Source organism: Nansenia antarctica, assembly GCF_963989245.1.
Source record: "Nansenia antarctica genome assembly, chromosome: 2".
Taxonomy (NCBI): Eukaryota; Metazoa; Chordata; class Actinopteri; order Argentiniformes; family Microstomatidae; genus Nansenia; species Nansenia antarctica.
The window spans coordinates 36,373,477-36,388,757 of record NC_137675.1 but is presented as its reverse complement, the minus strand read 5'-3'; the positions used below and the strand labels follow the sequence as shown (position 1 = coordinate 36,388,757).

General features: G+C 43.3%; 1 protein-coding gene across 1 annotated transcript in view; it reads left to right on the top strand.

The window, feature by feature from the left end:
* Window positions 1-2,604: 2,604 nt before the first annotated feature.
* Window positions 2,605-15,281, top strand: part of LOC308150154 (calcium-binding protein 5-like) — a gene marked incomplete at both ends in the record, with an annotated part of 48,605 nt that continues 35,928 nt past the window's right edge. The window contains one exon of the mRNA XM_080523015.1: window positions 2,605-2,688. Within this exon, the coding sequence (XP_080379141.1) occupies window positions 2,605-2,688 (84 nt within the window). The remainder of the gene's footprint in view (window positions 2,689-15,281) is intronic.

Below are 15,281 nucleotides of genomic sequence, written 5' to 3'. Positions count from 1 at the left end.
TGACAAAAGCGATGTGTTCGCGAAAAGACTCTTGACGGAATTGTCTATTGGGATTTTATTTTTTCTTTGGAACTCAGCTGAACTAAGCTTGACAGTTAGCCTGCTACAAAGCAGGCTAGTTCAGCAGGCTAGTTCAGCAGGCTAGCAGGCTAGTTCAGCGGTATACATTACCGTGGTTACTGACCAGGGATTGATGGAATGGAACTCACTTAAATAAACAAGATTTATCAAAATAAGCCTGGATTTGCCTTAAGCAACCTTGATGGAAAACCCACCTGGATTAAAGCTATTATGCAAACAATACCCCCCTGGATTAAAGCTATTATGCAAACAGATTTGAGCGGGAAATCATTATAAAGACTTCTGGAGCTATTAACATTTTACATAACACAGTGATAGACTGTGTGTGTGTGTGTGTGTGTGTGTGTGTGTGTGTGTGTGTGTGTGTGTGTGTGTGTGTGTGTGTGTGTGTGGGTGTGTGTGTGTGTGTGTGTGTGTGTGTGGGTGTGTGTGTGCGCGCGCATGTGTGTGTGGGTGTGTGTGTGTCTCTTTCCAGTCATACCGAGACATATAAATGGGGTTAATGCTGCCATGTATGAATAGTTATGTAAAGGACACAGACAGCTTGAATATTAACACACACATATGCCTGCACTCACACACATACACTCGTGTCAGTAACAGTTCTTTAAATGCTCATTCTTTATCAGAATTTGAAAGTTCATTATTAACATGTTCATTATGTTCAGATAATGATGGACAGAAACATATGAGAGACCATTCATTTGAGTCATTGGACACTATGGATATAATTATCAGTAAACGTTGTCTGGTTGTGGTTCTGTGTCCTGTCCCATCTGGTTGTGTTTTAGTCCCACCCCTTCCCTCATCCCAAGTCTTCATCCTTTCCTCTCACCCTCCCTCTTTCAATCCTTGACAGTCACTAGACTGATTTAGTAAGTCATTCATTTGTACAACAAGTACTACACTACACAAGTACTACAGGAAACATACTAGAGAGCATATTAAAAGCTTTTAAGAGTTTCCTGCTCTTTTCATCTCTGAGGATTAAAGTGGAAGGAAGAAGGTGAGAAACCATTTTAAGAAATGACTCCAGATGTTCTGTAGGATTACTTTTTACCACCATATATAACTTTGATTAGTTGTACAGTGTATTGCTTGACGGTGCAACATTAGACAACATTAGACAAAGTATTGAATTGATCCATAATGTTTGAAATATGCCCTTTATGAATGGCAATTGTACACATTGATTGATCCAATTCTGTTTTGCAAGTGATATGGATTTTGGGAACTACTGTTTACATACTTTGAGTACTAGTATTTACATACTATGGGTACTGCTATGTACTATATGTATCTAAATATGTGTATCTAAATATATGTATCGAAATATGTATCTGTGAAACATATAGAACAGATGAAGCTTTATCCTAGACTAAAATCCATTTTCAATGCATAATTTTCGGAACAGAGTCTATAAACATCATCATGTTTAATGGGACAGAGTCTACAAACAGAGTCTATAAACAGAGTCTATAAACAGCCGGTTAATGCTCCTCCACGGCATTCAACAGTACATATTGCTCGGGCTATGAGAGTGGTTTTGTGTGGGTGTCCCACCCTCCACCCCCAGCCTCCACGAGCTCGGTCACTCTTCATGCTGCCTTCCCGCGGTGGAGTTTGATAAGCCTTGTGCTCACTGCCAGACTGTATATGTGTATGTTGTCGTACAGGGCGGAGCGATCCAATTCAGACAGGCATAAATGCATTATCATGAAGTAAATGGTTCCACTGCTGTGACTGAACTGTTGAACATTTTATTTAGTCCAAACTGTGTCCGGGAAACTGGCTGTAAAAGGGCTCCGCTTTTTATTTTGCTAATAGCACAAACAAAAACTATTATACTAAAATATTAATTTAAAAAAACACTATTTCGAACAATGGAGGCTGATGGAAATTACATTATATTTGTTTCTTTATTTGTCATTTATAGTTATTGAAATGATACTATATATTACTCTTCGCGCATCCAATCAGTTTTTTCTTCTTAGCAGCCATTGTGCTTGTTGCTCATGAAGCAGATGTTACACAGAGCCATGATATCTGGAGGAATGTCAGTCAATTCCAGTAAAACAGACTTTGCTTATCTTGTGAGAATGCGCCACATGAAACACAGACATCAGGGGGTAATTTCAAAATGACATGAGGTCACCAGATAATACTAGTCCCATGCGAATAGGGCTATAGTCTGTAGTTTAGATTATGATATAGGCAAGAGTTGGAACTAAATGTATTCAACTTAATGTATCATTCAACTTAAAATGCTGATCTTTTCATCATTCAACTTAAAATGCTCATCTTTTCATCATTCAACTTAAAATGCTCATCTTTTCTAGGCAAAAGCGGCTGTGGAACTCCCTCTGAGACCTGTTCCACACTACTACCACACCTAAGAGAAGGTGTGATCCAGCATAAACTTACAAGACATAGACACAACCAAAGTAAGCAATCCGAGCCTGCCCGCATCCCCTCCCTCCGAAACAAGATTGACAAATAACGGTTTACACACAGGCCTACTAAATGAACACACGCAAAGAAAACAAAAAAACCCTCTCAGTTGTCAATCTGGGACCAGCATGCATCTTCCTCAGAGGGAAGACCATTGTAAGTCAGAGATATGTTCTTCCTGTGTCTGTGCCAAACCTGCCAGCTCACTTGCAATGTTGCTGCAACTTCCCTGTGTTCAGAGTGATGGTTTGGGCCTGAGTATAAACGACTGCCCTGGTCACTTATCTCACTTACCATAAAGACTAGAGATGACCTAACCCGGGTTTGTTGCGGCATGTCTAGACAGCTTGTCCAAGTAGATTTAGCTTTCATGTGCCCTTTGTTTTGTACCCGAATAACTGTTGCATGCCAATCAACAGGTCAGGTCAGGGGTAGTAGAGTGTTAGGGTTAGGGGTAGTAGGTTAGTAGGTAGTAGGGTTAGTGTAATGGTTAATTCCTTCCCTATGGATAACCACTATGGTGGCGGAGCAAAAATGTCTGACTCTCCATATCCTCAAAAATAATCCAAGGTCCACAGAAGTTATTTTCCAAAAATAAAGCAATATCTATTCCAACTAATAAATGTATACAAAACTTAGATGTTCAGAATATAAATGAAAATAAGGATTGCAAAGATAATTAAAGATGTGTGTCAAACAAAACAGGAGCATTCTCTATAGCATCTTGGTATGAGGAAGTGAGGTCACAGACTGTGTCTTCCTGCTCTGGTCACACCCTCCAGGTGAATCACCTGCCTATTTAAATCCCACTCCGGCCACTAGAGGGGGTTGACTCAAACAAAAAGTATATGAGACAATACAAACAGAAACATAATCATTTTGGCTCCTACACAACCGGCCCCTAAATGTTTTAGGCTTAACATAAAACAATTACTCAACATAGTACTAATGGAGCCGGTAAATAGTATAAATAATATGTACAAAAGACATACGTTACACATTCTTTGGTCCAGTCATTAGTGTTCTTTTAACACTTAATCAGCCATGAGGGGTCATTTGAACCCCTGTGAGTATTTTTCTTTTTTTTAAATGTTTCAAATTTCAGGATCCTCCTTTCATGACTTTTCCTAGATATGTACGTTCTACCTAGTATCCTTACATTTTCTAAATCACATCAGGATAAGCTAATATAAAGCTATTTTGCAGTATTTATGTGTAGGAAGCAGGGTAATTTACAAGCGGCCAACTAGTGGTCGTTGTGTGTAAATAGCAGCTTGAGCATTGTAAAGAGGCGGCTCTTTTAGTAGGTAAAAACGCACGGCTGTTCTAGTGTTAACAGCAGGCAGAGCTTAGTAATTGGCCGCTCTAAGGTGCCCGTCTTTGTCCTGAGTGGGAGCGGGGAGGAAGGGTCAACTACCATCACGATGTCTCCGACCTTGAAATTCTCTCTAACCTTCGGCCAGGTACTGTATTTGTTTCCACCGGCACCTGGTGTACAAGTCAGCCCTGGAAAACTCACCAGGAGTGAGAACTGATTGTGAGTTAAGTACAAGGATGTTGTTTGGGCTAAGAGGTTCCAAATACGAAGGGTCAGAGGATGTAGTGGTAATTGGGTGGTTGTTAAGGATTGCCTCAACCTCACAGAATAGTGTCTGGAGACCGTCATCATCTACTGTTTGTTGATGGAACATAGATTTGATATCTGCCATTAGTGCAATGGGCTCTAGTGTAAACCTGAGCAGGACTCCAATTAGTGAGTTGGTAAGATCAGGGCCTTGCAAAAGTTCAGAGTTCAGGGAAGTACCCTGAAACACCGCACCACAGTCAAACACCACCCGTAGTGCCTTCTTTTTGGGGTGATAGACTGCATGATGAGGGATATACCAGGTTCTTCCACTGGCTTGTTTCTCCTCTTCCTGGGGGACCACCTCGGCATAACCATTAGCTATAACGTCACTGAGAAAGTCTGTGTACTCTTTATGGAAAGACTCGTTCCTCTTTAGCCTTTTCTTTAGGGTCAGGAGACGTTGCATGGCTATGTGGCTGTTGCTGGGCATTTGCAGGTCATCTTTCCTGAAGGGTAAGTTAAGGATAGTGTCCATCCAGGAGGGAGATTGACTCATTAGCGGTTTTAAGGAACCTTTTATCCTCAATTGACAGTTCACGCTTTTCCTCTGATGCCTTTTCGTTGAAGTCATGATTGTATTGACTAATCAACACCTTTTCCTGGTTTGCCACAGAGATTCTGTTTACCGTGGCAGACTGCGAGCCACTGCAGGCACTGGACTCGCCACCTCTTAAGGGCCCATTGATTACCCACCCCACTAGGGCCTTCACTGCATAGGGTCCCTCACCCTGACTGTTTATAATCTCCCAGGGTTCTAGAACCTTTGAGGCATTGGTTCCCATCAGCAGCTCAATGTTGCTGTCTATCTCTGGCATGTCAACCTTTTGCAGGTATGGCCATTTAGCGAGATCCTGCTTCGTGATGATGTTGTCAGTGGTGACTGGCATCTCCTTTTGGGTGAACACATCTGGTAACTCTAGAAAATCGTTTCCACCATCCAATCCAGACACTTCTAGGCCTGAGATCATAGGTTGATACTGTCTTCTCGTGACTCATTGTTTGAGGTAAGATGTTCGTTCTTCTGCCTTTGATGTTGAGCTGAGACATGAGGCGTTCGGTACAGAAAGTGGCTGAGCTACCTGGGTCAATGAAAGCATATACTGGGACGATCTTTTCACCTTTAGTAGCCATGACTTTCACAGGCACTACTGAAAGGACATTACCGGCCCCAGTACGTGTGAGCCCCAGTGTGTCTACATGCACGCTAGGGGTTTGTAGCATATAAGAAAGAAATGCAATCTCTGAAGTATCGCCCATCAATGATGTCTCTGACACTAGGTCTGCCACAGCTCCTTGCTGTTCCTCGGCATCCATGAGAACTGCTCATTTAGATGATGAGGCTGCCAGCTCTGTTTCCAGCTCCAAGGCTTCACGTTTCTCTTGTAGTAATTGTATCTCCTTGTTCAGGTTGTGCCTTTTTTTTGTGCCTTTGTCATGATGGCTGCCCTTTCCGCTTCTGCACACAGCCTAGAACACAGGACGCATTTGACTTACGACTGGAGACTTATGCTGTGACACGCTTTAGGGGGTAACTTCCGTCCCTTGAGTTTCCGCCCTGGGTGCCTCAGGAACTCCCTTCTGAGTTTCAGACTCAGATGCCCCAGATAGCCTTCAAACGGTTTCGACTGACCCCCTGGCTCATGGACTTAAGAATGGGGTAGTAGAGTGTGTATAGGGTTAGGGGTAGTAGAGTGTGTATAGGGTTAGGGGTAGTAGAGTGTGTATAGGGTTAGGGGTAGTAGAGTGTTAGGGGTAGTAGAGTGTGTATAGGGTTAGGGGTAGTAGAGTGTGTACAGGGTTAGGGGTAGTAGAGTGTGTACAGGGTTAGGGGTAGTAGAGTGTGTATAGGGTTAAGCACAATTTATACTTCTGCGTCGAATTTACGCGCGGCTACGCCGTAGCCTACGCAAGGGCTCTCCCAAATTTATACTTCTGCGTTGGTCGGTCTGCGTCGCGTTGGTCGGTGTACTCATAGCGGCATAAAAGCGATTTTTTTGTTATGCTTGTTGTAAAGAAAATGTCTATAATGCATTGAAATGACATTAAACTAAGATAATACGATGGTTATCATAATTTTTCAAATCTTTATTAATAAGTAATTACAGAAAAAGTAAATGACATTTCTGTCATGGCTTCCGCATTTACGAGAGTCGGAATGTGACCCTACCAAGCGGACCAATCACAGTTCTTATAGATAACTTTACATAGACATATTTTATCATCATCCGCTGTCAAACTCCACAGGTAATAATTTATTTCTAAATAAACAGAATTGTACATCTCGTAAATGTGACTCGCGCTCCTTATGGGAAGGCTGTGCTTGACGCTTCCATGGGGCGCTCCGTTGGAACGGTGTACTCATAGCGGCATAATAGCGATTTCTTTGTTATGCTTGTTGTAAAGACAATGTCTATAATGCATTGAAATGACATTAAACTAAGATAATACGATGGTTATCATAATTTTTCAAATCTTTATTAATAAGTAATTACAGAAAAAGTAAATGACATTTCTGTCATGGCTTCCGCATTTTGGCCTACGAGAGAGTTGGAATCATGTCGGAATCATGTGCTACCAAGCGGACCAATCACAGTGCTTACGGTCTGCGTAGCCACTGCCGCGTAGTTACATTTTTGGAGAGGTGCGCGTCAACCTACGGCACAGTCTACAGCATAGGCTCCGGGCCTACACAAGCTAAGACGTAGGCTACGCCGTAGATTTTACGCAGAAGAATAAATTGGGCTTTAGGGGTAGTAGAGTGTGTATAGGGTTAGGGGTAGTAGAGTGTGTATAGGGTTAGGGGTAGTAGAGTGTGTATAGGGTTAGGGGTAGTAGAGTGTGTATAGGGTTAGGGGTAGTAGAGTGTGTATAGGGTTAGGGGTAGTAGAGTGTGTATAGGGTTAGGGGTAGTAGAGTGTGTATAGGGTTAGGGGTAGTAGAGTGTTAGGGTTAGGGTAGTAGAGTGTGTATAGGGTTAGGGGTAGTAGAGTGTTATGAAGTAGGTAGTCCTGTAGCCTAACAGGTTGTAGGCTAGACCTTGAAGTCTGGTGTACTTGGCATTAACTTGCCATATCGTAGTTTGTTCGAATATGGGCAAGGATGGTTATCAATACTCCTTGATACTTTGGATCTAACGTATCTTATATGAGATTTCCAACAGAATTTACTGGGCTTAATAGTCCAGTCAATCTAACTAAAAAAAAGGCCCAACCCAGGAGAAATTGCAATAGTAATGTTTCATAGTTTTTATTGTTCCTAATACCCTCCTGCATCATATACTAAAAGTCTTAATTAATTAATTTATTGGATCATACTTTTTTCAAGGTCAAAAGAGGTTAAACAATGTTTTTGAGTGACGCCATCTGGGTAAAATGGTGTTAATATTGGAGGGCCTATGTATACCTATCCAACATATTTGGTGTCTTTTCCTATGTTTTGGGGGTCAATCTTTCCAATAAAACACTTTTTCAGAGGATATTCTTAAGTCTTATACCTGTATTAGGGGTACAACTACCCCAACACCAACTTATTTGCTAAATGTGACGCCAGACAATATTTTCATCAATCAGTTGCCAACATACACTTTCAGTTTTTTACATATTCTGAAAATACAGATTGTAAGCTTTCAAATGATGTGTCACACATTGAAATCGGACAGAAATTGAAGACGACACGAGTATTTGAATGTTGGTGCACCTCAAACACAGAATGGGAGAAAAGTCACTGATGAAACCACAACAAACGCTGCTAGCTAGGCCTTGTCCACACTACACCGTTTTTTTTGTAACGCGTCCACACAATCACAGTTATAAAAAAACACCATCCACACAAAACCGTGTGTAAGTGTGTAGTGTAACCATGTAACCAATGTTGTATGTAGGCCTACACCTTTAAGTTTTTTTTTTTTACTGAAAAGGCAGCTCAATTAATATTACCTTGTAAATAACAAGAGACTTTATTTTACATTTTTACATTTTTATTGTACAGTTTGTTTATGTTACTTTAAAAGAAGACTGCTGGTTCTAGCAGCATTCTCCGTTGCATATTCCGGTGCCTCTGTTGCTCCAGTAACTCGGCGATTAACTGGATTTTATTCTGCATACAAGAAACTACTCCTGTTAGCATGTTTAAAATCAGCAGGATCTTCCTTACGTCCATCTTAGCACATGTAGCCTCTTCTTCTTCTGCTTCTTCTTCTTTGTTTACAAGTAGCCTAATGCCTAATGCCTAATGGCGCATATATTCTGACGTCATAGATGTCGCACAATTGACGTTCAAGCCGAAAACCCCGGTTTTCTCGTATACACCTCTCCGCTGAAACCGGAGTTTCTACAAAAGTTCACCCTGGCCGGAGTTCTCAAGAAAGCACGGTTTCAGTAACCGCGAACGCCGGGTGCGTGTGGATGGAAGGCAAAACCGGGTAGAAAAACGGCCGGTTTAAAAAAAAAAAACGTTTGCTGCATTGAATTACAGGTTACTCTTCGCTAGCGGTTAGCTGACGTTTGCTAGCTAGCCACAGTGTGTGTACAGCTGTCACTGGTAAGTAGCCTAGTTCAAACAAAGGATTAGACATTCCTTTAATTCTACGACTCAATACAATAAAACACGTTTATAATTGTCAACAGTCTTCATTTTTGCTGCATTGAATTACAGGTTACTCGTCATGTTAGCTAGTGGTTAGCTGACATTTGCTAGCTAGCCACAGCTGGCAGGGTGATAGTGTTCGTTAGCAGAGCAAAATATATCAGAAGTTTAAATGAATGAATGAATGAATGAATGGTCTTTATTGTCATTGCTACAGTACAGGTACCAAACAACGAAATTTAGGAGGGGTGGCTCCCCTGGTGTTAGGAAAGAAAAAAAAAAAACTTTAAAAAAAAATCACAAGAAGGGAAGGAGCTGGTTTACATAAATAAAGGCTATGTACACTATCCACTATACTATACTGTACAGATAGACGACTAGGGTTGTCATATTGCACAATAGTGTTATTGCACATTTATTTAAAGTGTCGCAGTTTGCAGGCTTGAAATGTACATATTTGTGCCTCAGCACTACACCTGATTTTTTCAGTCCAGAAGCTGCCATCAATCCGTCCAGACTGTCCAGGGCCCAGAACCTAGGTCTTTGCTGTGTTCAGGGCCTGGACGGCCCTGTGGTAGAAGCTGTTCTTCAGTCTGTTTGTCCTTGCGGCCAAGGTCCTGAACCGCCTTTTCGAGGGCAGCCGGGTAAAGTGTTCGTACCCAGGGTGGGTTGGGTCCCTGGAGATCTTGGAGGCCTTCCTGAGACAGCGTGTGTTGTACAGCTCTTCCAGAGAGGGGAGGGGGGCGCCGGTGATCTTCTGTGCTGTTCTCACGACTCTCTGTAGCGCATTTCTCTCCGCGGTTGTGCAGCTGGAGAACCAGTTGCAGATGCCGTAGGTGAGGATGCTCTCCACTGCGCCGCGGTAGAAGGTCACCAGTATCTCCTGCTTGCTGTGTTCCTTCCTGAGGACTCTCAGGATGTATAGCCGCTGTTGTTCCTTCTTGATGGTGGCTTTTGTGTTGTCCTTCCAGGTCAGGTCATCCCGCATGTGCATCCCCAGGAATCGGAGGGTTGAGACTCTCTCCACGCTCTCTCCGTCGATGAGCAGGGGCTGGATCTCGGACTTTTTCCTCCTGAAGTCTACGATGATTTCCTGGGTCTTTGACTTGTTCAGCAGCAGGTTGTTAACCTTGCACAGCTTGCTCAGTTGCTCTACCTCATCCCTGTACGCCGCCTCGTCCCCCCCCGAGATGCATCCCACCACGGTGGTGTCGTCTGCAAACTTTACGATGGAGTTGCTGGGGTGGACGGGGGTGAAGTCGTAGGTGTAGAGGTTGTAGAGGATGGGGCTTAGCACGCAGCCCTGGGGGGACCCAGTGCTGAGTCTGAGGGCTGTGGAGGTGTGGGGGCCCATCCGCACCCTCTGGGGGCGGTCGGTCAGGAAGTCCTTGATCCATGCACATATAGAGTGTGATAGACCCAGGTCTAGTAGTTTGGTCACTAGCCTGTCTGGGAGGATGGTGTTGAAGGCGGAGCTGAAGTCCACAAAGAGCAGTCTCGCGTAGCTGTTTCCCCTCTCCAGGTGGGATAGAGTGGCGTGGAGAGTCGTCGCGATGGCGTCCTCTGTGGACCTGTGGGCTCTGTAGGCGAACTGGTATGGATCCAGGTTGGGCGGGAGGCGTGTGAGTATGTGGGCCCGGACTAGTTTCTCGAAGCACTTCATGATGATTGGTGTGAGTGCCACCGGGCGGTAGTCGTTTAGGCAGCTCACCGTGCTTTTCTTCGGGACTGGGATGATAGTTGAGGTTTTCAGGCAGGGTGGGATGGTGGCCTGGGACAGGGACTGGTTGAAGATGTTGGTGAAAACCCCGGCCAGCTGGTCGGCGCAGTCCCTCAGCACCCGTCCCAGGACGCCATCCGGCCCCGAGGCTTTCCTGGGGTCCACCGCCTTCAGCACGCGTCTCACTTCATGCTCTGTGAGGGTGAGGCTGCTGAGAGCTGGAGAGAGTGGTGTTTGTGTTGTGGTTACCTCCGTTCGCCCCTCGTCGAACCGGGCGTAGAAGGTGTTCAGCTTTCCCGCCAGCAGGGGGTCGTCCTCTGCGGCTGTGAGCCTGTTGGCTCTGAAGTTTGTCATGTGCTGAACCCCCTGCCACATCCGCCTGGAGTCGTTGCTCAGGAAGCATTCATCAATCTTCTCTCTGTGGTCTGCCTTGGCCGCTTTGATTCCGCGCTTTAGGTTAGCCCTGGTGGTGCTGTACAGCGGTGTGGTCTTCCCTGCGAAGAAGGCGTTGTCCCTCTCGTTGATCAGTTTTTGGACCTTCCCAGTCATCCATGGCTTCGTGTTGGGGTAGACCCGGACCCGTTTGTCCACGGTGACTGAGTTGGTGCAGTTCACTATGTGGTTCAGAACCGACGACGTGTACTGTTCCAGGTCCTCATGCTCATATTCCTGCCATGGGGTGTCATTTAGGCAGATCTGCAGTGGAGCGGACCCTTCTGGCCAGGTTCTGACAGTCTTAGTGGTGATGGGAGCACTTTTCCCCATGGTAGTGTATGCTGGGATCAGGAGGATTGACACATGGTCAGACATGCCTAGATGAGCTAGCGGACTAGCCTTGTAAGCACGTTTGATGTTGGTGTATACCTTGTCCAGTGTTAAAAGTGTGCCTTGTTTAATAACTTTGTTCCAGATGGAGACGGATGAGTGTGTATTCTGTGGGAACCAAACATCTGATGACGTGCCGACTGTCAAGTTAACCCAGAAGGGATGTGATGGTATTGTCAGAGCCAATGAACAATGCTATGTAGGCATAACCGTAGTCCCTGGCCAAGTGGTTCATGTAGAATGCCGGAGGAAATTTACCAACCCACAGGACATAGAAAAACAGAAGAAACAGCAGCAAGATATTGAAGCAGGGGTAGTTGGTTGTAAGCGCAGATCATCTGGCCCCTCATTTTCATACAAAGATCACTGTTTGTTTTGTGGGGTGCATGACAGATATTCAGGCAAGTTAAAAGAGTTCAAACTGATTCCTGTCAGGACCAAAGACTTCCAGACCAAATTACTTGAATGTTGCACTAAGCGTTCGGACCATTGGTCTGATATAGTGAGAGGAAGATTGCTATATGTGAATGACCTTCACGCTGCTGACACAGTATACCACAAGTCTTGCAACGGCAGCTTCAGAACTGGAAGACAAGTTCCCAAGTGTTTTCAAGATGGCTCAAAAAGGCGTAAATCTGGGAGGCCCCGGTCCCTTTCTCGTGGTGATGCTTTTTTGAAAGTGGCAGATTATCTGCACCATAGTGATGAGGAGCAGACGACAATAAATGACCTCATCATCAGGATGAAGGACTACTTAGGAGATGATAAGGAGCCATACAGCTTTCGCCACATGAAAGAACAACTTCAGAGTCACTTTGGTTGTGACATTTTGCTCAGTGAGGTAAAAGGAAAACAGAATGTGGTGACATTCCGAAGGACGGCTTCAGCAATTCTCCATGACTTTTTTGAAGGATCCAAGAGCAATGATAATGACAAGGAGAGGCTTATTATGGCTGCAGCAGAAGTCTTGAAATCTGACATTAGGTCTGTTGTGCAGGGAAATAGTTCCTATCCAACAAGTCTAGAAATGTCATCAGTGATGAAGACACTGCTATATGTTCCACAGTCTCTGCAACTCTTCCTGCGCACACTATTTGTTGGGAAAGAAAAGGAATTAAAAGTTTGTTCCATCGGCCAAGCCATGATGCAAGCTACCAGACCAAGAGCTCTACTTCCACCACTTCAGCTTGGGGTTGGTGTACAAATGCATCACCACTTTGCATCAACATTTCTAGTTGACAGTCTGTATCACCTTGGGTTTGGCTGTTCATATCCAGAGGTACAGATGTATGAAAGAAGTGCTGCAGTAGCTGAGAAACTTGAGGTACGTGGACTCACACCTGGGCACTTCATACAATATGTTGCTGATAATGCTGACCATAATATCCGAACAATTGATGGCCATGGAACGTTCCAAATTCCAAATTCCCTGTTATAGAGGACCGTGACTCTAATATGACAACAACATGAAACAAGAATTTTTAGCCTGGCTTTATCCAATGTTCAGATTTCTGATCTTGAATGTTATGCAAATTAGCACATATTTCATTAGATAATGCCTAATTTGCATATTTAAACATAATATTTCAGAAAACTTGTAATACAAAAAATAGTAGTCTTAATGTAAGTGATTAACTGGGGAAGATTCATGGTGATATCTATTAGTTAATTTTTTTATCCTATTAACTGGCTGTGTTGCGCCTGGCACAAAAAAACACATTTTCGACCCCTGAATTTACCTTGATCCAATAAATATTAAGACTAAGACTTTTAATATGTTATTTGGTTGTCCCTAGGGATCACAAAAAAACTTGAATGATTACTATTGCAATTTCCCCTGGGTTAAACCACAGATTGACTGGACTATAAAGACTCTCAGCTTTAGGTTAAGGGTATTCACATCCAAATTGAAGGAAGGGTTTATGAATTATAGCTCTTATATATAATAACCAAAAGTAATTAGACAATTGACTCAAAAGCTGTTTCATGGGCCAGTGTGGGCTATTTATTCCTTCATTATTTCTTTATCAATTAAGCAGGTAAAAGGTCTGAGTTGATTCCAAGTGTGGCATTTGCATTTGGAGGCTGTTGCTGTATACGCACAACATGCAGTCAACAGAGCTCTCAATGCAACTGAAACAGGCAATCCTTAGGCTGTAAAAACAAAACAAAAATCCATCAGAGAGATAGTGGGAACAATTATACTGGCCAAATTAACTGTTTGGTACATTCTGAGAAAAAAAGAATGCACTGGTGAGCTCGGCACCACAAAAAGGTCTGGACGTCCATGGAAGACAAGAGTGGTGGATGATCACAGGATCCTTTACATGGTAAAGAAAAACCCCATCAAAACATCCAGCCAAGTGAAGAACAGTCTCCAGGAGGTAGGCATATCATTATCCATGTGTACCATAAAAGAAAGACTTCACACAAGCAAATACAGAGGGTTCACCACAAGGTGCAAGCCATTCATAAGCCTCAAGAATAAATAGAAAGGCCAGATTAGACTTTGACAAAAAACATCTAAAAAAGCCAGCCCTGTTCTGGAACAGCATTCTTTGGACCGATGGAACTAAGATCAACCTGTACCAGAATGATGGGAAGAAAAAAGTATGGCTTGGAACTCATGATCCGACACATACCACATCACCTGTAAAACACGGTGGAGGCAGTGTGATGACATGGACATGCATGGCTGCCAATGGCACTGGGTCACTAGTGTTTATTGATGATGTGAAGACAGAAGCAGACAGATGAATTCTGAAGTGTTTAGGGATATTCTGTCTGCTCAGATTCAGACAAATTCAGCAAAGTTGATTGGATGGTGCTTCACAATACAGATGGACAATGACCCAAAATATAGTGTGTAAGCAACCCAGGAATTTTTTAAGGCAAAGAAGTGGAATATTCTGCAATGGCCAGAGTCAATCACCTGATCTCAACCCAATCAAGCATGCATTTCACTTGCTGAAGACAAAACTAAAGGCAGAAAGACAAACAAACAACAACTGAAGACTGCTGCAGTAAAGGCCTGACAAAGCATCACAAAGGAGGAAACCCAGCATTTGGTGATGTCCATGTGTTCCAGACTTCAGGCAGTCATTGCCTGCAAAGGATTCTCGACAAAGTATTAAAAATGAACATTTTACTTACTGTATGATTGTTAATTTGTCCAATTACTTTTGAGCTCCTGAAAATAGGGGACTGTGTATAAAAATGGTTGCAATAACTAAATGTTTCATACAATATTTTTGTACAACCCCTTGAATTAAAGCTGAAAGTCTGCACTTCAATTACATCTTGATTGTTTCATTTCAAATCCTTTGTGGTGGCATACAGAGCCCAAATTATTGAAATTGTGTCACTGTCCAAATACTTCCAGACCTAACTGTATATAAATAAAAGAATGTCAATGACCCCAGGTGTGGGACTTTATTAGGTCAAACAGGTTTGAGGGGTCAGGCAAAGGACTTGGTGGAGTCAGGCAAGGGTCAGGCGATCATCGTTGTAATCCATGGAGCAGGGCAGGAACCGTGGTGCAAGGTGCTGGGCTGGAGGTGTCCATGGTGCTGAGTGCCCACTGATGAGCTAAATAAAACATTCTATTTCTGATGAGTCAACAGCACTAGGGCTCCTTCACAAAACCTTTACTGGAATCTTCATACAGTCTGTGAATTAGTCTTTACTTTCTGATGAGTCAACAGCACTAACCCCATCCAGTGCGACATGTAGATAGCATATATTTAGAATATGTAAAATGCAAACACCAGAAATGCAAGAAAGTTTGAGGTATACCAAATGGAATTAATAACAAGTGTTACGACCCTTCTGTCTAGAGTAAAATAAGGGCCTAGGGTAGAGTGCACAATGTACAGGTGTGTTGCAACACAAATGCCCAAAAAAGTGTACAAGGGATCAAATCAATTCAAGTTTTATTTGTATAGCGCATTTCTTACAAGATGCGACTCAATGCGCTTCACGTAATGACAGATG